The 22,428-nt window shown below is 53.8% G+C and overlaps 1 protein-coding gene across 1 annotated transcript; it reads left to right on the forward strand.

Annotated features, from left to right (window-relative positions):
- Positions 1 to 9,616: 9,616 nt before the first annotated feature.
- On the forward strand, positions 9,617 to 19,347 carry SGCA (sarcoglycan alpha). Its single transcript, XM_001517214.4, has 9 exons — positions 9,617 to 9,690; positions 10,779 to 10,895; positions 11,626 to 11,780; positions 12,206 to 12,278; positions 13,848 to 14,046; positions 15,105 to 15,267; positions 17,347 to 17,555; positions 17,820 to 17,846; positions 18,857 to 19,347. Exons 1-9 carry the CDS (start codon positions 9,648 to 9,650, stop codon positions 19,035 to 19,037), a joined length of 1,167 nt encoding a protein of 388 aa, XP_001517264.2. The 5' UTR covers positions 9,617 to 9,647; the 3' UTR covers positions 19,038 to 19,347.
- The last annotated feature ends 3,081 nt before the right edge of the window (positions 19,348 to 22,428 follow it).

The following is a 22,428-nucleotide window of genomic DNA, read 5'->3' on the forward strand; positions in this document are numbered from 1 at the left end:
GGTGGGGAGGGGGGGGTGGGGAGGGGGACCCCGGACGCCCCCCCCTCCTCTCGCCCGGGCTGACGGCGGCGAGGCCCGGTTCCAGCTCACATCCTCCGGCCCCGGCGGTGTCGGAGCCGGGAGCCGGGAGCCGGGAGCCGGGAGCCGGGTCCTCCCCCCCGTCCCCTCCCCGGGGCTCCGGGCCCCCTCCCCCCCAAAGCCCCCAGATCAGAGAGCCGGGGGTCTCGGGCGCGCCCGGGCCATGGCCCTTACCTCGACGCCGCTCCGGCCCCCCGTTTTCCTGCCGCTGTCACGGGGTTTCCCCCGCCACCCCGGGGCCGGCCACGGTCTCTGTCCCCTCTCCCCCACGACCCCCGCACGGAGACCCCCTCTCCTCCGCCTTTCTCTCCTCCTGCTTGAATGGCTGCTGCTGCTACCGCCGCTGGAGCCCGAGCGCCCAGCGCTGCCGTAATCGGCTGCTGGGGGTGGGGGGCGGGAGCGCTGGGTCCTAAAGGGCCTCCTCCTCCCCGCCGCCTTCCCTCCCCCGCCCGGGGGACATCCCAGCCCGGACCCCGAAGCGCAGACCGCCCGACCCTCCCGTTTTCCGAGGGATACCCTCGAAGCCCCCTCCCACTCCCCCCACCATCCGCCGATGGTTTCATTTTTCATCTTTCCCTTCGATGCGCCCAGCTCTGGGGAGGCTGCGGGAGCCCCATTCATTCAGTCAGTCGTATTCACTGAGGGCTTATAGGGTGCAGAGCACTGTACTAAGCGCTCGGACGGCACACTACAGCAATAAGGAGAGACAGTCCCTGGCCACACAGGGCTTAAGGGCTAGAAGGGGGCAAGGCAGAGATCAAAACAAGGAAGCAGGCATCAGTATAAATGACAGTGCAGTGGGAAGCCCAATGGGTGGCCCTGAATGGGGTAGGGTCTGGAGGAGGGGACCCCTTGGGCTGGCCTCTGAGGCCAGGAACCCCCCCCCCCCAATTCACACACACACACACACACACAGAGGCTCAGAGCAGGAGGTGAGGGGGTGGGAACTCCTGGGTCCCGTCTCTCAGCTATGAGTCACTGGACTCGTGTGCAGCTCACACCGACTGGCAAAGGTAAAGGCAGAAGGCGCCACCGGCGTGGAAAATTCATCCGTGCCAATCTTAACCCTCCCTTGTCCTGGCGTCCAGAAGGGGATGCCTTGAAGCCTTCAAAAATGGGGAGGGGGGCGGAGGGGGTGGGTCGCCTCCGCACCAAGGTCCATAGAGTCAGGGGCAGGGGTCTAGAACGGGACTGGCTACCCACCTCAACCTTCCATTCCGTGTCTCTCCTCACCCTGAACACCCATTTATGTCTGCGGGCACCTCGGACGGCCATCTAGGGCAGCGGTGTGTGTGTGTGTGTGTGTGTGTGTGTTTGTGCTTAGGGGGGTTGTTGGTGTAATTCAATTCAATTCACTTCAATCGTATTTACTGAGCGCTTACTGTGTGCAGAGCACTAAGGAGAGACAATCCCTGCCCACAACTAGCTCACAGTCTAGAGTGGGGGAAGGAGGATGGCGACATGGAAGGCCTATCTCTCCAGATCTGGTCCCTCCCACCGCTCCACCCACCCCCTCGCTAGACCCGGCCTCTCTTCTCTTTCCCTGCAGAGCCTACCCTTCTGGAGTGAAGGCCCTCGTCCCCGGCCCCTCACGAGGGTCGCAGAAGGCCCACAGAATACGAGGGGCACGCGGACCCAGAGAACTCCCCGGCACAAAGCCTCCCTCCTCCTTCTCCTCCTCCTCCTCCCCCTCCTCCTCCTCCTCCTCCTCCTCATCTGCTTCCTGCATCTCTTACCTCCTCAGTGCTGTAGCAGCGGCTGCTGCTTTCCTGTGCCCCTCCCCCATTTCCCACCCTCCTCCCACTGCCCTGCAGCTGGCCCTGCCCGGCCCAGAAGGGGAGTTTCGGGGAGCTCGGCCCCCGCCCCCCACTTTTTCACAGGTCGAAGGTGGGCACGGCCCCCTCCAGCAGACCACCCCACCCCCATCCCCGGTCCTCAGCAAAGATCCCGTTCAATCGATTAATGGTATTTATTGAGCATTTACTACGGGCTCCTCCCTGAGAGGTTTGGTACCCCAATATTGGGGGGGGGGCGTCGTCTCTTCGTCCCTCTGTCCTGTCGGCCCCTCGGTTATATGCTCCCTCCCCTCGGCCCTTCGACCACCCCTGCTCTCGCCCGGGTCTGGGGAATTGGGGAGGGGGAGACTGCATCCTCCCCTCCTGAGCCAGCCCGGCCTGCAGGTCACCTAACGGTTCGGCTCTTCCTCTCCCCCCGCACCTGTTGTCTCCCCGGGCCTGATGGCGGGATCCCCAGTTCTGACCCCCGGCTTTTCCTCGCCACCCCGACCCTTACTCCTGGCCTGGAGGATGGAACAGGAAAAGGAACTCGAGCCCTCGCCCCGCCCCCGGGTTTGGAAGCGACCTGGATTCGGGTCCTGGGAGTCGTCGTGTCCCCCACCACCCCCCCCGCCCCCAGTTTTGGAAGCGACCTGGATTCAGGTCCTAGGAGCCAGGCCCCACCCCCTCCCCTCTCGCCCCCCCCCCGGCTATGGAGACGACCTGGATTCGGGTCCTGGGAGCCCTTTCCTCTCCCCCTACCTCCACTCCATCCTCCGGCCCTGTCCCGATTGAGCTACGCGCTTTGAGATCTGGGAGCCGCTAGGGAGGGAAGCTCCGGGAAGATTATTATTTCATGATCCCGGTGGTTTTTCCTGCACCTCCAAGGAAGAAAAATCACCAGAAGCTTTTAGCAAGTGCTAGTTTGCCGCTCTCCACCGCCTGCCCCAGTCTCCTGACCATCCCATCCATCCTCACCATCTTCACCCTCCTCACCCTCGGTGCCTCAGCTGGGAGGGGCCCTCAGCTCGTCCATCCCCCTACATCCAGACACCCCCACCCCTTCCCCATAACCCATTCCAGGGTCTCCCAACCCCAGGGGTAGGGAAGTTTTGCCACAAGCCTTCCTGCTGCAGTTCCAGCCCCATCTGCTCCTGTTTTTTTTTTTTTTTTCCTTTCAGTACTTGTTAAGTGCTTACTATGCGTCAAGCACTGTACTAAGAGCTGGGGTTCCTACAAGATAATCAGATTGGAAACAGTCCCTGACCCAGTGGGACTCCCTGTCTAAATAGGAGGGAGAAGGATTTAAGCCCGGTGTGGGCAGGGATTGTCTCTCTTTATTGCTTAATTGTACTTTCCAATTACTATACTATTGTGCTGTGCACACAATAAGCACTCAATATATACGATTAATGAATGAATTTAATCCCCATTTTACAAATGAGGAAACTGAGGCACAGAGAAGTGAAGTGACTTACCCAAGGTCAATCATTGCATTTATTGAGCTCTACTTGGGTGCAGAGCACTGTACTAAACACTTGGGAGAGGACAATAGAACAGAGCTGGTAGACATGTTCCCTGACCACAATGAGTCTACATTCTAGAGGGAAATAAGTGGTCCATACAGGGACACTGCAGACACCCCCACCCTTCCCCATAACCCATTCCAGGATCTCCCAACCCCAGGGGTAGGGAACTTTTGCCACAAGCCTTTGCCACAAGTGGCCAAGCTGGATTTAGAACCCAGATCCTCTGATTTCTAGGCCCGTGCTCTTTAATATGAACATTATTATTATTACACTACCATGCTGCTTCTCCAGGTCACATTTCTTCCATTTTAGGGGAAGAGAATGCAAAGCAGACCAATTCTTAGGGTGCTATCTTTCTCCTCCAACCTAATCATTTCCATTTTTCTTAACCTACCTTTTTAAGCCCTGTTCTTCAACACGAGCGGGGCAACTAAGGATAAACAACAATGCTTTGGGCTCATATCTCCACTCATCCAAAGTAGCTCATTTTCTGCCTCCTCATCTAAAACAGGAACTTCCCAATCAATCAATCAATCGATTGTATTTATTGAGCACTTGCTGTGTGCCAAGCACTGCACTAGGTGCTTGGGAGAGAACAGCGTAACAGAGCTGATAGACACCGGCATTCAGTCCCATTTTGCATGCGGAGAACCCCGAGGCCGAGAAAGGTGAGTGACTGACCCAAGGTCACACAACTAATTGCTGGAACATTCTGCAAAAGAAACTCTCTTCCAGGAAAGCCTGCATGGATTGAATGGCCCTGGCTCTGATCACTGCAATCCCTCCAGCTCCTCCCAGTCACTTACGGTTGCTTCTGGAACTGGTTGTAACTGTGTGTCAGTGGTGAGTGAGTGTGTGTGTGTGTGTGTGTGTGTGTGTGTCCCCATCTGCTCTCTGTGCTCCTAGGGATCTGCCTCTGTCCCTGGTGCTTCAGGCCTTGATGTGGCTGTCTCCCCATCAAGGTCAGGGACTGCCTCTCTACTTCCTGCTATTCCTTCCCCAGTGTCAAGCAGAGTATGTGTATGTATGTGTGTGTGCTCTGTCTCCCTCACCAGAGTGGCAGCCCCATCGGGGGGGTGAGGGGAGGGACTGTGACTCCTCCTCCTGCCCTTTTCCCAACTCCCAGTACACGGCATGTGTGTGCATTTGTCCTGCCTCCCCCATCAGAATGTCAGTCCCTTGTAAGCATATACTCTCCTCCCTCTGTCCTTCCCCAGCACCCAATATAATATATGTGTGTGTGTGTGCCCTGTCTCCCCCATCAGACTTGCAGTCCCTCGAGGGCAGGGACTCTCCTTCCAGCACGTGGTGCATGGCTCCGCCTGGAACCGGGGCTCAGCAAATCCGGGTCAAAGGCAAGTGCCGAGATGCAAATCCAGAACTGTCAATTCAGTTTGCTCTCCTAGAAGCAGCGTGGTGGCCTGGCATAGTGGATAGAGCTCGGGCCTGGGAGTCGGAAGCTCATGGGTTCTAATACCGGCTCTGCCACTTGCCTGCTGAGAGGCCTTGGCCAAGTCACTTCACAAGTGCCTCAGTTACCTCATCTGTAAAATGGAGAATGAAACTCTGAGCCCCACGTGGGACAAGGGACTGTGTCCAACCCGATTTGCTTATATCCATCCTAGTGCTTACTACAGTGCCTGGCACAGAGTAAGCGCTTAACAAATACCACAATTATTATTACTGTTGTTATTATCATTCGATCCAGATTTCCGCTCTACCCCGCCTCTCCCCAACCCATAGCTGGCAGAACCATCAGGATATTTCCCTGTTCGGCAACCCTCGGACCCAAAGAAACGGCCCGAACAAACCTTTTCCCCTACGAGGGCCTGCAATTTCTTGGTATTCCTCCTTCATAGGCTCCACCTTCATTCATTTTGACATTCTGGGAAGATCCGAGGGCAACCGAGGGTACGGAGTGTGGATTGGGAAGGGGCAGGAGTCGGTAATGTTTGCTAACTCATCGCTGGCCTTAGAACAGGGTGTGCTCTCAGGCCGCTGCCCGAGGCTCCCTAAAAGATACATTAAATAGATAACGTTGCTTCTGGAGGCGGTGGCAGGCGTGGGAAACTCTGACATGCCCCGGAGCCCAGGTTAAAATTGCAAAGTCTTTGCCGAACTGGCAGATTTCGCTTTTCCACCGCTCCAACTCCCTACAAATGCCTATATACAATTGTATTATCGTGTTTCAAAAGAGCGGATTCTGGCGTTTTGCAATGGTTTATCATCTATTTGAGCCTGACTGCTGTGTGACCTTGGGCAAGTCACTTCACTTCTCTGTGCCTCAGAGGTAACTAAGTGCCTCAGTTACCTCATCTGTAAATGGGGATTGAAACTGTGAGCCCCACATGGGACAGGGACTGGTGTCCAACCCGATTTGCTCGTATCCATCACAGCGCTTAGCAGTGTCTGACACATAGTAAGCATTTAACAGATAGCATTATTATTATTATTATCATGATAATTATTATTATTTTCCCCCACATGGGTCTCCTTGTTTCACAGACATGGGCTGGGAGAGGCCTCCAGAGGTCATTATGTCCTTTTCTCTGCCCCTGGATAGACCTCCCCAATCCCAAACACACACCTAAATGGTTCCAGGACAGGCAGGTGATTCTTAGACACCCCCAAAACAAAGCATTTCCATCCACCTGACTTAGGGACAAACCCTCCTCTCCCTAGAAGGAAGTTCTTCCTCCAATCTGACCTGAATCTTGCACAATGTCCCAGTGGGCTGGAGGATATGAGCCTCAGCTTTCTCCCCACCGCGAGGTCCCCAGCAGTGGGTGATTTCCAGCAGTTAAGGGAGGGTAGGAAAGGGAACTGGGAGGCAGCAGGGAAGGGGGTCCAGAGCCCCAGAAATCCAGAACCAAATCACTCCCTGACTTACACAAGAAGCGCTGAGGGAACTGAGGGTTCTTTTCCCAGGCTCCTCCTAGACAAAATACTTGCAGTGGGGACATCTGACCCACCTCCCTCTTGTCCACATAGCTCCCCTAATTAGTCCACCTTAGGAAGAGACTCTCTTAAAGGCCTCGCCGGCTCCGATGGAGAGGGGTCCTGGAGCTGGAGGTGCATGGAAGTAGGGGCTAAGGGGGACAGCTGCCACTATTGCCCCCCCATCCAACTATTCCCCTCCCAGGTCCCCCGGGGCCAGGGGGGACACTGGGAGAGGGAATCTCCCGGGGTTCTCACTTCTCCGCCTGCCCCGCCATTTCCATCCTCTTACCTCTTGCCCCCGTGCCCCCTAAACCTGATTTTTTTCCTGCCCCTTCGTTCCCCCTTAAGTTCCATTCCCCAGCCCAGCCCCCCCAAGATCAGCTCCGAGGCCTGGGAAACAACCACTGCGCAGGCGCATGACCAGACCAACCCAGGAACCGACTCCCCCTGGTGGCCTCCAGGGAGCATTGCGCTCTCTGCCGGCTGGCTCAGGCAAGGAGAGACGAGAGACAAAGAGAGAGGGATGGGGGTGGAGATACGTAGACAGATAGATGGAGAGATGAAGGCGGTTGGGAGTGATTAAGGAGAGGTGGGAAGGCAGAAAGGCAAAGGGGAGGAGAGATGAGGCCCAGAGACAGAAGAGAATAGAGAACTGGAGAGACAGCGCCGTGGAAATAGAGGAACAGAGAAAGGCTCACAGGGAGATGGAGGTAGCAGAGACGAAAGCAAATTGAGGAAGGTTCAGCCCTTCCCCCACCCTCTCCCCGGTCTCGACATTTTCACCTTTCTGCCATCGCCCCCTCTCTTCCCCCCCACCCCCGCCATCGGCCCCATCTCCTCCTCCATCCTAAGCCTCCATCCCTTTTTTTTTTAACATTTGTTAAGCGCTTACTATGTGCCAGGCACTGTATCGTGCACTGGGGTAGATACGAGCTAATCAGGTTGGACACAGTCCATGGCCCCCTTGGGGCTCATGGTCTTAATCCCCATTTTACTGATGAGGTCACTGAGGCACAGACAAGTTAGGGGACTTGCCCAAAGTCATACAGCAGATAAGTGGCAGGATTAGGATTAGTCCTTCTGACTCCCAGGCCCTTGCTCTATCCACTAGGCCCTGCTGCTTCTCCTTTCTCCATATTTATAATAGTAAGAGTATTTAAACACTTATATGTCCAGCCCTGGTATAGACAGAAGATAATCAGATTGGACACAGTCCCTGTCCCACCCAAGACTCCAAAGAGAAGGAAGAACAGCTATTTAATCCCCATTTTACAGATGAGGAACCTGAGGCACAGAGAAGTTAAGTGTCTCACCCAAGGTCACACAGCAGGCAAGTGGCAGAGCCAGGTCTAGAACCCAGGTCTCCTGACTCCCAGTCCTGCGTTCCAGACCAGACCACACTGCCTCTTCCACCAGACCACACTGCTTCTTCCTTCCTACCTCCCCACCTCCCTCAGCGCCAACTCCTCTTCCATCCTGGCTCCTGGCATCCCCTCCCTCTCCTCAACTGCCAAGGGACCCCCCACCCCCACCCCTATGCTGCAGACTGAGAGGTGCCTGAGTCAGGAGACTAAAGGAGAGTTAGGCCTTAAAGATGCCCTGGGCCCCGGTGCCACGGGGGCCCCAGCAGCGTCACCTTAAGAGAGGGAGAGGCGAGCCAGAGGGAGGCTCTAAAAATAGTGGCAGAGCAGGCAGGGGGCAAGCGGGGGCGGAGTGCAAGAAAATGGGGGCAATGGAGGCTTGTGGGAGCATGGTACACTGCTGTTCCTGGCCCCAGGGGAGTCCATTTCAGTGGAGGTGGTGGGGGGATCCTCCCTCTTCTGCCTTTGACCTCAAATTGCCCTTCCTCCTTCTCCCCTCCTTTCCCCCTCCAACCCAGGGCCTGGAAGCCAGAGGATGAGGGGGTATACAGAAGTGGATAGAGCACAGGCCTGGGAGTCAGAAGGCTGTGGGTTGTAATCCCAGCTCCGCCACTTGTCTGCTGTGTGGCCTTGGACAAGCCACTTCACTTCTCTCTTCCTCAGTTACCTCATCTGTAAAATGGGGATGAAGACTGTGAGCCCTGCGCAGGACAGGGACTGTGTCCCACTTGATTTACTCGTATCCACACCAGCCCTCAGTACAGTGCGTGGCACATAGTAAGTGCTTAACAAATACTATTATTGTTACTATTATTATCCTGGGCTAGTAGGGCCCATTCCAGGCCAGGCTTGAGTGTTGTTAATGGGACTGGAGGGCAGAGACATCTGGGTGGGGAGGAAGGCCCACCAGGATGGGAGTGGGCAGAGCACCGGGCACCTGTTGAGGAAGATACACATAAAATACTGTAGTCCAGGGGGACAGGACCCTCCCCTGGGGCCCCTTGTTCACCATCAGCCTCAAGAAGTCCTTCCTGCTGTCTAACCACAATCCCTCCTGCTGCAGTCAAAGCCTGCTTCCTCTAGTTCCATCTTCCAGAGAGCTAAAATACAAACCCACAACTTCCAGTTCTGGGGAGGCGCTCCAGGTTCAGGCAGTACTGGGCCAAGACCTCTCAGACTCTTCATCCCCCTGATGGAAGATCCGGCTCATTGGGGCTACCGCTCACCAGGGCTTGGACTAGTTGTGGAGTGGCTGTTTCATGGACCCAGATTGGGAGAAGCTTGAACTCGGGACCCAGAATGATCAGCTCTCCTACCTGTGCCTCTATGCCAACCTGACTTCCCTGTCACCCCACGCTTCTGGTACCCCACCCAAATCCCTTCCAATTTTGGGTCCCTGATGGATGGCACCCTGAAGATTGCTCTCCCTCCGAGCTCTCCAACCACCGACCTCTTGCTCATATCCTGCCTCTGGCCCGGAACACCCTTTCCCTTCATATCTGACAATTATTCTTCCCCACTTCAAAGCTTTATTGAAGGCCCATCTCCTCCAAGAGGCTTTCCCTGATTAAGCCCTTCTTTCCTCTTCTCCCATTCCCTTCTGTCTCTCCCTGACTTCCTTCCTCTATACATTTTCCGCCTCCCAGCCCCACAGCACTAATAGCCATATCCGTCATTTATTTATTTCTATTCATGTCTGTCTCCCCCTCTAGACTGTAAGCTCGTTGTGGGCAGGGAATGTGTCTATTATTCTATTGTACTCTTCCAAGCACTTAGTCCAATGCTTTGCGCACAGTTCGTGCTCAATTGACTGAATGACTGACTGACCAGCAGGGCCCCAGGGGGCTGGAGCTAGGACCCAGCTGCCCATTCAGGCCTCCGCCCCCTCACTCACTCCCCCCACCCGCCTGACTCTGTCAATCAGAGAAGGCGGCACAGGGGCTTCTCAGAGCAGCAGGGCAGAGATGGCAGAGACACCGTTGCTGTTCTGGACTCTCTTCCTAGCAGGCGAGTGGGGGAGTTCAAGGCATTTGGGTGGGAAAGGGAGGTTCTCAGTGCCCACCCTGCCTTTGGTCTAGGGGACGAACCCCTTGCCCTCTAAGTGCTGGGGCAAGAGGAGGGCTGGGTCAGATTTGGGGCCTAGGGTGGGAGATCGAAAAAGAGATTGGAGGCCTAGTCCTAGGCTAAATTTTGTTCCGAGTCTGTGTACGTGGTGAGAGGGGTAGGGAAGGGGGACGATTGGCTCACTGGGAAGCTTGCCCAGTGGAGGTGCCCTTTGGGGGTGGAGAGTTTCTCCCTGCCCCCACAGGGGACCCCAGTGGGGAACCCAGGGGCTCAGCACACAGTTGCAAGGGAAGCTGAGATGTAAAGGAAAGTGGACAGGAAGATTTGGGGTAGCTGGGAAGGGCCTGGCACCTAACTCTACCCTGTTCCTGAGGGTTGAGCCAGGGACACTGCCCATGCCAACTCAGGTTGGGTGGAATTACCTGGGCACAGGCCCCCCAAGTGCCTGGACCCAGGGGCTGGTAATCTGTCATTCAATCGTATTTATTGAGTGTTTACTGTGTGCAGAGCACTGTACTAAGCACTTGGGAGAGTACCAAACAACAATAAGCAGACACATTCCCTGTCCGTAACAAGCTTACAGTCTAAAGGGGAGACAGTTATTAATAGAAATAAATAACTGACACATCTGCATATAAGTGCTGTGGGGCTGGGAGGGGGGATGAATAAAGGGAGCAAGTCAGGGCGACGCAGAAGGGAGTGGGAGAAAAGGAAAGGAGGAAAGGAGGAGAGGAAAAGAAAGAGAAGAAAGGAAAGGAGAAGGAGAGGAAAGAAAAAGAGGAAAGCCCACCTGTCTTGCCCAGGGTTCCTGCTAAGTTCCCACTAAGGGTCAGAGTTGGGGGCTGGAATCCCCAATATTTTGAAGTGCAATCAATTCCCCATTCTATTGGCATTTGGCAGTTATCAATCGCCCTCTGGCTCCCTCCCTCTTTCTTTAGTTCCCCGGTCTTCACCTCTCCAGGTGGGGAAACTGAGGCCCATGGTTGGGAATGGGGAGGAGGTAGCTGAACCCGGTATCCATCTCACTGCAGGACTCCTAGGAGGTCTCCCAGAGGCACGGGGTCAGCAGATCCTGAACCTACTGGTTGGCCGGCTCTTCGTCCACTCCTTGGAACCGGCGGCATTCCTTGGAGTCGAGGACCATGCAGGTGATGGAGGGGACAAGGGCAAGGAGGGAGGAAGTGCAGGGGAGGAAAGCCCAAGGTGACTCTGAGACCCCGAGGCTGGATAACAATAATAATAATAATAATTGTGGTATTTGTTAAGCGTTCACTATGTGCCAAGCACTGTTCTAAGCACTGGGGTAGATACAAGGTAACTGGATCGAACACAGTCCCTGTCCCAAATGGGGCTTACATCCCCATTTTACAGATGAGGTAACCAAGGCACAGAGAAGTGAAGTGACTTGCCCGAGGTCACACCGCAGACATGGTGGAACCAGGATTAGAACCCACACCCTCTGACTCCCAGAGCTGTGCTCTTTCCGCAGGAAGAGACCAGATTTGAGGGAAGGGGCCAGGGCAGAATGGCCAGGAAGGGAGGGGGCAGGGAGGGCAGCATGGAGCAGGATGGTCTAGTGGATAGAGCCTAGGTCTGGGAGATAAGAAGTCATGGGCTCTAATTCCGGCTCCGCCGCTCGTCCGCTGTATGACCTTGGGCAAGTCACTTCCCTTCGCTGGGCCTCAGTGACCTCATCTGTAAATTGGGGAGTGAGACTGTGAGCCCCACGTGGGACAGGGACTGTGTCCAATCCAACTTTCTTGTACCCAACCCAGCGCTTAGTATAGCGCCTGGCACAAAGTAAGTGCTTAAGGAGTACCATAATGATTATTATTACCTCCTTTCTATCCTCCTATCACCATCTCACCTCTCTGCCAGGACCGGTGCCCCACGAGCCCATGACCTTCCACCCCCACCTGTTGGACCACCCGGACTTGCCCCAGTGGCTGCGCTACACCCAGCGCACGCCCCACCAGTCGGGCTTCCTCTACGGCTCTCCCACCCAGACTGACCGCGGCCGCCTGGTGATCGAGGTACCCCATCTCCCCCACCCCCAACTTCCCGAGCCGGAGCTGCCAGCAGCCCCCAAAGGAAACAGATGCTTATTTGCATATTGATTTGCATGGCTTTTCAGATTCTTTGCCATCCCCTCCTCCAAGAGTCCTCCTTGCTGCCTCCCTCGCCCTGACGCCTCCTGTGCCCTTCTGGACCACCCAATCTGAATAAAAGCCCAGATTAAATCTACTTTGGAGGACCCAAGCCCCAGCCCCTTCCCAAAAGTAGGGGTCTGCTGAGCTTCATTTATTCATTCATTCGATTGTATTTATCCAGCGCTTATTGTGTTCAGGGCACTGTATTAAGCGCTTGGGAGAGTACAATATAACAACATATTCCCTGCCCACAACAGGCTCCTTGTCCCCTGCACATAGTCCTCAGGTCCTCCCATCGCTTCCCACAGGTCACAGCCTATAACAGACGCAGCTTCGAGACGGCACGGCAGAGACTGGTGCTGGACATCGGAGACCCCACAGGTATTCATTCAATCATATTTACTGAACGCTTACCATGCCGAGACCCCCCCCAATCATCCCCTGCTGTGTGACCTTGGACAAGTCACCTCACTTCTCTGGGCCTCAGTTACCTTATCTGGAAAATGGTGTTTAAGACTGTGAGCCCCATGTGGGACAGGGATTGTGTCCAATCTGGTTAGCTTTTATCTACTCCAGTGCTTAGAACAGAGCTTGACACATAATAAGTGCTTAATAATACTTCTATTAATTATTAATAATAATCACACAATCTCCACTGGCCTCTCCCTACCTCAGTCCCAGACTCTTTTATCCCCCCTCTCTGAAACAGTCTCCCCAGAGATCCTAGGAGAAGCAGGGCCTGACACCCCACCCAAGGGGATTCAGAGTCAATCATCAATCAATACTATTTATTGAGCGCTTACTGTAGGCAGAGCTTTGCATTAAGAACTTGGGAGAGTACAAATTAATATGTAACACGATCCCTGCCCTCAAACCCAGCAGGAGACAGACATAACCAATCAACAAATAGTATTTATTGATCACTTACTTCTCTGACCCTCAATTTCCTCATCTGTACAATGGGTATTAAATCTTATGGTTTCATATTTTAAAACTCCCAGCCCCACATGGGACAAGAACTATATTCAATCTGATTATCTTGTATCAACACCAGCCCTAAGTACAGTGCTTGGCACATAGTAAGCTCTTAACAAGTACTATTATTATTATTACTGTCATTATTACTAATATTACAACTATTATTAGCAGAGCACTGTAATAAGCACTCTAAACCAGTACAGTGTTTGGCATATACTAAGTGCTTAACAAGTACTATTATTATTACTATCATTACAATAATTATTATTACTGTATTAAGTGCTTGGTAGGGTACAGTATAGTAGACAAGATCCCTGCCTTCAATCTAACAGGGGAGACAAACACTAGAGTAGTATGATGGAGTGGAGAGAGCACAGGCCTAGGAGTCAGAAGGACATGGGTTCTAATCCTGACTCTGCCACTTCTCTGCTGTTTGACTTTGGGCAAGCCATTTCACTTTTCTGGGCCTCAGTCACCTCATCCGTAAAATGGAGATTGAGACTGTGAGACAGGGACCGTTTCCAACCCGATTTGCTCAAATCCACCCCAGGGCTTAGTACAATGTCTGGCCCATAATGTTGGTATTTGTTAAGCACTTACTATGTGCCGAGCACTGTTCTAAGCGCTGGGGTAGACACAAGGGAATCAGGTGGTCCCACGTGGGGCTCACGGTCTTCATCCCATTTTACAGATGAGGTAACTGAGGCACCGAGAAGTGAAGTGACTTGCCCCAAGTCACACAGCTGACAAATGGCCGAGCCGGGATTTGAACCCATGACCTCTGACTCCAAAGCCCGTGCTCTTTCCACTGAGCCACTGAACAAATACCACAGTTATTGATATTAGATTTACAGGTGGAAGAAGGCCGAGGGTATCTGGGGTGCGGGGGTACTGGGGGATGTGAGACAGGGGGCGGTAATGGAAGCTGGGGACTGAAAAACCACAATCCACGCCCTACCTCATCACCCCCAGGTCCCCGGCTCCCACTGGAGGCTGAGTTCCTTCTTTGCAGCCACGACGTGGAGGAGGCCCTAGCACCACCCACCACCCGACGCTTCCTCGAGGCCTTGCAGGGTCTCTGGGCCCCCGGGGATCTGCAGCTCCTCAATGTCACCTCCGCCCTGGACCGTGGTGGCCGCGTGCCCCTGCCCATCGAGGGCAGGAAGGAGGGGTAGGATCCCCCTTCCCCACCCCGCGCCCCCGGGTCTCGCAATCAGGGCAGGCTGCCTGGAGGAGGGCGGCGGGAACTCTGAATGGGGAGGGAGGCAGGATGGACCAATGGGGCAATGGAGAGGCCCCCACTCCCAACACCGAGACCCCATCCCTCCCTCATTCATTTATTAAATCGGATTTATTGAGCGCTTACTGTGTGCAATGCACTGTACTAAGCGCTTGGAGGAGTACAATACAACTGTCAACCTCTGACTTCATTCCATCATTCATTCAACCTTATTTACTGAGTGCTTACTGTGTGCAGAGCACTGTACTAAGTGCTTGGGTGTATACAGTGCAACTGCCTTAACCTCTATCTTCATTCCATCAGCCATTCAATCGTATTTATGAAGCGCTTACTGTGTGCAGAACACTGTACTAAGCGCTTGGAGAAGCACAATGCAACTACCTTACCTCTGTCTTCATTCCATCATTCATTCAATCGTATTTATTAAGCGTTTACGGTGTGCAGAGGACTGTACTAAGCGCTTGGGAGAGGACAGTACACATTCCCTGCCCACCGCGAGTTTACAGATTGGGGGGTGGAGGAGGGAAATCCTTGCTCCTCCCCACCGCAGATAACCTTTATGGGAAACAGCGTGGCTCAGTGGAAAGAGCCCGGACTTGGGAGTCGGAGGTCACGAGTTCGAATCCCGGCTCTGCCACTTGTCAGCTGTGTGACTGTGGGCAAGTCACTTAACTTCTCTGGGCCTCAGTTCCCTCATCTGTAAAATGGGGATGAGGACTGTGAGCCCCCTGTGGGACAACCTGATTACCCTGTATCTACCTAGCGCTTAGAACAGTGCTCTGCACATAGTGAGCGCTTAACAAATACCAACATTATTATTATTATTAAAGACTCCTAGCCGCCGTTCAGGCTCCCCGCCCTCTGCCCCCGCTCATAGTGGCGCCCCCTTCCGGACCCCACCGGTACCGCAGCCCATGTCATTCGTTCAATCCTATGTATTGAACGTTTACTGTGTGCGGAGCACTGTACTTGTCTGCCCTCCCCCTTAGGGTCTACATCAAGGTGGGCTCCGCGAGCCCTTTCTCCGACTGCCTGAAGGAGGCCAGGACCCCCAGCAACCTGCAGCGCTGTCAACAGGGGCAGCAACCCGTCCTGTCGTGCTACGACAGCTTCGGGCCTCAGTTCCGGATCGACTGGTGCAACATCTCCCTGGTGAGGCCCGGGACCCCTTCCCCCCAACCCCTTCACCCCTGCCCCAGCCCCCTTTATCCCAAGCAGCGTGGCTCAGTGGAAAGAGCCCGGGCTTGGGAGTCAGAGGTCATGGGTTTGAATCCCAGCTCTGCCACTTGGCAGCTGTGTGACTGTGGGCAAGTCACTTCACTTCTCTGTGCCTGTTACCTCATCTGTAAAACGGGGATTAACTGTGAGCCTCTCATGGGACAACCTGATTACCCTGTAACTACCCCAGCGTTTAGAACAGTGTTCCGCACATAGTAAGCGCTTAACAAATACCCACATTATTATTATTATCCCGCCTCCACCACTTGTCTGCTGTGTGACTTTGGGCAACTTCTCTGCGCCTCAGTGACCTCATCTGGAAAAAGGGGATTAAAACTGTGAGCCCCACGTAGGACAACCTGATCACCTTGTATCCCCCTGCGCTTAGAACAGTGCTTTGCACATAGTAAGCGCTTAACAAGTACCAACATTATTATTATTATTTTTATCCCTCCACCCCCCTGCCCATCCAGGCATGCAGCTTCTCCATCCCACCACCGGGGGGCGCGGCTCACCGCCAGCCCACTGGGGCGACCACCGGGGTTCTCGGCGGAGCCCGGGCCCAGATGTGGTTTGGGGCCAGATGTGCCCAGGGGGGAGGGGGTGGGTGGGACCCCGCTGCATCTGGCCGGATGAGGCGGCCGGGACGGGGGAACCACAAAGCGGGCCCAGCTGTGAGCATCGATCATTTTTTCGATGGGTTCTAATCCCGGCTTCGCCACTTAATAATAATAATGTTGGTATTTGTTAAGCGCTTACTATGTGCAGAGCACTGTTCTGTAGATACAGGGTAATCAGGTTGTTCCCCATGAGGCTCACAGTTAATCCCCATTTTGCAGATGAGGTAACTGAGGCACAGAGAAGTGAAGTGACTTGCCCACAGTCACACAGCTGGCAAGTGGCAGAGCCGGGATTCGAACCCATGACCTCTGACTCCCAAGCCCGGGCTCTTTCCACTGAGCCACGCTGCTTCTCATCTTAATATTGGTATTCGTTAAGCGTTTACTATGTGCAGAGCACTGTTCTGAGCACTGGGGTAGATACAGGGTAATCAGGTTGTCCCACATGAGTCTCACAGTTAATCTCCATTTTGCAGATGAGGTAACTGAGGCACAGAGAATTTAAGTGACTTGCCCACAGTCACACAGCTAGCAAGTGGCAGATCTGGGATTCGAACCCATGACCTCTTACTCCCCAGCCCGGGCTCTTTCCACTGAGCCACACTGCTTCTCGGTTGTCACCCACTTGTCTGCTGGGTGACCTTGGGTAAGTCGCTTCCCCTCCCTGGGCCTCAATGACCTCTTCTGTAAAATGGGGATTGAGACTGTGAGCCCCACATGGCACAGGGATTTGCTTGTATCCACCCCAGTTATTAGTAATAATGATAACTATTGTAATTATTATTATGGTATTTGTTAAGCGCTTACTAGGTGCCAAGCACTAGGATAGGTACAAGGTAATCAGGTTGTCCCACCTGGGACTCAGTCTTAATCACCATTTTACAGATGAGGTAACTGAGGCACAGAGAAGTTTAGCGGTTTGCTCAAGGTCACACCGCCGACAAGTGGCAGAACCGGGCTCGGAACCCACATCCTCTGACTCCCAAGCCAGTGCTCTTGCCACTAAGCCATGCTAGTACAGTGCCTGGCACATAGTAAGCACTTAAATACCATCATTGTTTTTAAAAAATATCATTCATTCAATCGTATTCATTTAGCGTTTACTGTGTTCAGAGGACTGTACTAAGCAATTGGGAGAGTACAACAGTAAACAGACACAATGAGTTTACAGGCTAGAGAGGGAGACAGACATTACTATAAATGGCAGATACAGACATAAATCCTGAGAGGCTGGGAAGAGGGAATGAATGAAGGGAGCAAGTCATGATGATGCAGAAGGAAGAGGGAGAAAAGGAAAGTGGGCTTAGTCTGGGAAGGCCTCTTGGAGGAGATATGCCTTGACTAAGACTTTGAAGGGTGAGAGAGTAATTGTCCCGCCCTTCAACCCCCACAGGTGGATAAATCCGTGCTCCCGCCACCAACCGCAGGACCCACATGGGGCGACGGGATCCTGGAACAGGACCCCCACTTCAACCCTCCCACCGAAGCCCCCAGCCGCTCCTTTCTGGCCGAGGCCCTGCTCACTCTCCTGCTTCCCCTGCTTCTCGCCCTGCTGCTCACATTGCTCCTGGCCTATATCATGTGCTGCCGACGAGAGGGAGTGTAAGTATCTGGGGCTGGGGAGCCGACAACGGAGGTCCAAGACTCCCTCCCTCCCGGGTCCAAGAGACTCAGGACCCTTCTTTCGGGTCATGAGTCTACACTGCCAGCATTCCCTGGGGAGCACCACCAGCTCCCATTCAACCCCCTTGGCTTCCAGCTCACTTCATGCCTCCCGCCCTCACCCGAGCACGTACCCTCGCCCTGTCGGTGACTAAGGGTGCCCAAGAATTGGACTAAATCACATCTTTGCCCTTTGTCTTGTAGGATCAAGAGAGACCTGGCCACCTCAGAGTAAGTGTTGACACTAAAGATGGAGAGGGTGGAGAGGGGTATAGGGAGAAAGAGTTGGGAAGGGGGCGTCAGAGGAGGGGGTCTGCTTACCCCAGATTTAAGCCCACAGAGATGGGAGTCTGCCTGACGCCCCCCATCATGACATCACCACGAGGTCCCCACCATTACCTCCACCCTATCCTACCTCTACCCTCCTCTACCTCCACCCCAACCTACTCTACCTCCACCCTTCTCCGCTTCATTCATTCATTCATTCAATCGTATTTTGTGAGTGCTTACTGTGTGCAGAGCACTATACCAGGTGGTTGGGAGAACACAACAACAGATACATTCCCTGCCCAAAAAGAGCTTACAGTCTTGGACAGTGTCCAATCCGATTTTCTTATATCCATCCCACTGCTTCGTACAGTGCCTGACATATAGTAAGCACTTAAATACCATTATTATTATTAGAGAGGAAGATGAACATTAATATAAATAAATAAATGACAGCTATGGCTATAAGTGCTAAGGGGCTGGAAGGGGGATGAAAAAGGAAGCAAGTCAGGGTGACACAGAAGGGAGAGGGAGAAGACGAAAGGGGAGCTTAGTCAGGGAAGCCCTCTTAGAGGAGATGGGCCTTCAATGAGGCTTTGAAGTTGGAGAGAGGAATTGCCCGTTGGATTTGAGGATGGAAGGCATTCCAGGCCGAGGCACGATGTGGACGAGAGCCCACCCTACCCTACATCCACCCTCCTCCACCTCAACCCCCCTCCTGCCTTCACCCCTACCCTATCTCCCATCTTCCCCCATCTCATCCCCATCCTACGCCCTCCCTACCACCTCACCCCTCCCTACTCCAACCGTGTACAGGCAAGGTCAGGGCTGACCTGCTCAAAGACAGGGGGACACGGCTTCTGAGGCTGAGGAGACTCCCTGGGCATCTCAGCCCACCCTCCCTGGGGCCTGTGGGCATCGCTTCCCATGTGCATTCTGGCGGCCCCGCTGACCCTCTCCCTCCTGCCACTCAGCATCCAGATGGTCCATCACAGCTCCATCCTCGGCAACACGGAGGAGCTACGGCAGATGGCGGCCAGTCGTGTGGTGCCTCGCCCCCTGTCCACACTGCCCATGTTCAACGTGCGGACAGGAGAGAGGATGCCCCCTATGTATGATGGTGCCCGGGTGCCCCTCATCCAGGCACAGCATTGATGCGGGGAGAGGCGGGGGTAATGAAGGGCAGGAGGATCTAGCTGTGGGCATCATGCCCATGGCAGGCACCCTCTGGGTAGTCCCTCTTCTTGGCCCTGGGTTCAGGGCAGCCTTCACCTCTGGCAGGTTTGGGCACCCTCCCCCACCCCCAGCCAGCAGTACCCTCCTTTCTTCCAGCCCGAAAACTTCTGCTTACCCACCCATGCCCTTGTCACTGACCAGCTAGGGCCCCAGGGCCTGGGGAGGGTGAGGAGAGATGATCTAGACATGCCTAAGGAAGAAATAAATATAATGGATCTGGGAGTCAGTGCCTCTCTCCTCGCGGTGTCTCTCCTCTCCCAGAACTCCTGGCTGCTCTCCTTGGAATCTCTGTCCTCGGTCTGAGGTCCTGGGATGGTTGTGTGGGGGGTGGGGGGTACTCGGCCTGGAATTGTTCAGCTCTGCCCCTCCCCTTTCTGGGAATTCTCTCTTCCCAACTCCCTGGAAAAGGAGGAACTTCAGGGCTCCTAAGTGAGATCTGTCTGGAGAGGGGATTCTGCCCAGTCCAAAAAAGGCAGATCCTCCCTCTCCCGCCTTGGGCCAAGACAGAGAAAGTGCTCTCTGGTCAGTCTTGTAGGTCATCCAGACCAGAACTGGTCTTTGACAGGGGTACCAGGGTGCTTGGAGGAACCATGCATTGGTTCCCTCATCGGACACCAACCTCATGGTTACGGATGGAGCAGATTCTGTCTCTCCCTTCTCCATCCCTGACTTTGTCCCTGTGACCCACCAGGGGCCTCCAACATCTCTGATTCTACTCTTTCCATCCCTGACTCTCCCCCATGTCCGTCCCAGAACAGACCATCCAACACCCCTGACTCTCCCCTCTCCATCCCTAACTCTGTCTCTGAGACTCAACACAGCCCATCCAACACCCCTGAGTCTCCCCTTCCCATCTCTGACTCCCCCTGTGACCCAGTCTGGACCATCCCACACCTCTGACTCTTCCCTCTCCATCCCAGACTCTCCCCAGTGACCCAGCATAAACCATCCGACATCCTTGACTCTCCCCAAGTGACCCAGCCTGGACCAACTAATACCTCTGACTCTCCCCTCTACATCTCTGATTCTCCCCCTGTGACACAGTCTGGACCTCCCCCCACTCCTAAGTCTCCCCTCTCCATTCCTCACTCTGTCCCTGTGACACAACGCGGGTCACCCAATACCCCCGAGGCTCCCCTCTCCATCCGTGACTCATCCTCCGGTGACTCAGCATGGATGTTCACCCATGAATCTCTCCATCTCCTATTCCCTCCACCCTCCCCCGGACCCTGCTGGTGTTTCTGGCTACTCAACTTTCCGTGGGAACAGATTCCCTGTGTTCTCTCCCCACCCCATTCCTCAACCAACCCCTTTTACATTCATCCTGTATCTGTCTGTTCAGCCTGCAGGGTCCTGACCCTTTATGTCCCTCCTCTCATGGAGGCTCTCCCAACCCCCAAATATCTCCCTTGTCTTCTGTGCCAGGCCAGCTCTGCCTGGTATTTTCCAAGCTCTGATGCACAACCCGTCCCCAGGGTTTATTCCCCAGGGTCATGAGTCCTCAATGGTAGCAGCAGGTAGACCACCCTTCTCTCTGGAGCATGGTCTCCCTACACCCTAGTGCAGCTGCTTCTGGGCTGGAGCATCGGGACTCCCAGCTGGAAGGCTACAGAGGAATACAACAAATCCAAAAGGTCCAGAAATCCCCTCCCCAGGGCTCAATATTTAGGTTTCATAATATTGAACCTACTGGAGACTGACCTCAGGGCTCCAATATTTAGATTTAATAATAATATAATAATTGTAGTATTTGTTACGCACTTACTATCTGCCAGGCATTGTACTAAGTGCTGGGGTAGATACAAGGTAATTGGGTTGGACACAGTCCCTTTCCCACACTGGGCTCACAGTCTTAATCCCCATTTTACACAGAAGTGAAGTGACTTGCTTAAGGTCACACAGCAGACAAGTGGCAGACCCGGTATTAGAACCCAGGTCCTTCTGGCTCCTAAGCCCATGTTCTATCCACTAGGCCAACTTCCCCAGTTGCCCACCCTTGCCCCAAAGAGATCCCAGAGGCCTCTATATAGACATATATATATATATATAATATATATTTCTCCTCCAATCCATAGCTCCAAGTTGGCCTTGAGAGTGGGCAAGAAAGCTTGGGTCATGGGGCGTCAAGAGAGCCCAATCCCTGAGGGAGGGAAGGGCAGAAGGCTAAGGTTCCCCATGCACAAAAGCTCTTCCTGCACTGTCTCTAAATTGCTGTGTGACTTGAGGCTGGCTGCTTGCCCCCTCTGAACCTTGAAGGCACAGGGGGCTGGTGGCTTCAAAATTGGGAGCACAGAGTATCCTGGCTGGGCCTTCCTAAAGGAGACCTTCACTCCCAGCCTCACCCCATCCCTCCAAGAAGGAAAATCTACAGCCTCCCCTAGCTTCTCAATTTCAGGTCACTGTGAAAATGTTCTTTCTGCTCCCTAATCAAAATCCCTCCTATTGCATTTCCTCTTATTTCAACATCAAGGGAGATGGAGATTGGCAGGTCCCACATGAGCCTGCCACGGGGGTGGAACAGGAGTTCTTTTTTCTCCCTCCTCATCCTGTGGCCCCCTGCCCTGTCCTTTGGCCATTTCCCTTGCTCTCAGGAGGGGTCCGATACCAGCCTGAAGTTCCTCCCTGCCTGTCCTAAGGGACCTGCTGGGCCTCTCAACTCCAGCCCTCAGCTCTTGTCCCACAGAGAAACACAAAGTCTGTGTCCTCCTCTGGTCCAACATGGAGGGTGTAGAGGCAGGAATTGGAGGAGATGAAGGGCTTAGTCCAACAGATCTGCATTTCTCTCCTTCTTGCTCTCAAACACACACTCACACAGCCATACATTCTCAAAAACAGACACATATATAGGCATACACTCCCAAACCCAATCATACAGTTTCAAACACACACAAATACTTTCAAACATCCAGTCAAACTTTTAAAACACACTGATATACATTCTCAAGTACAGTCATATGGTTTCAAATAGACACAGTCATTCACTCGCAAACACACGCAGTAGCACTTTTAAACACATACCAACATACACTCTCACAGTTATATAGTTTCAAATACATACAATCTCAAACACAGTCACACTCTCTTAAACACACACACTGACATACACTCTCAAACACAATCACACAGTTTCAAACACACATACGCTATCAAACCCCCACCCCACACAGTACCTCACAATCACCCTCTTAGAGTGCAGCATAACCCCCCAACACAACCTCCACACAACCCCCAAGCCTCCTACACAACCACATACTAGAGCAATTCAACCACAGACCCAGCCTCACAATTGCTGCTGGGTGAAACTGTATTT

Source organism: Ornithorhynchus anatinus, chromosome 11 (assembly GCF_004115215.2).
Source record: "Ornithorhynchus anatinus isolate Pmale09 chromosome 11, mOrnAna1.pri.v4, whole genome shotgun sequence".
Classification (NCBI taxonomy): Eukaryota; Metazoa; Chordata; class Mammalia; order Monotremata; family Ornithorhynchidae; genus Ornithorhynchus; species Ornithorhynchus anatinus.

Excerpts from the sequence above, each read along its gene's own strand:
- SGCA (XM_001517214.4), top strand. The coding sequence starts at position 9,648 with ATGGCAGAGACACCGTTGCTGTTCTGGACTCTCTTCCTAGCAG. Across the intron at positions 9,691-10,778 it reads CTGGACTCTCTTCCTAGCAG|GACTCCTAGGAGGTCTCCCA; the intron begins GCGAGTGGGGGA and ends ATCTCACTGCAG. Across the intron at positions 17,556-17,819 it reads TGCTGCCGACGAGAGGGAGT|GATCAAGAGAGACCTGGCCA; the intron begins GTAAGTATCTGG and ends TTTGTCTTGTAG.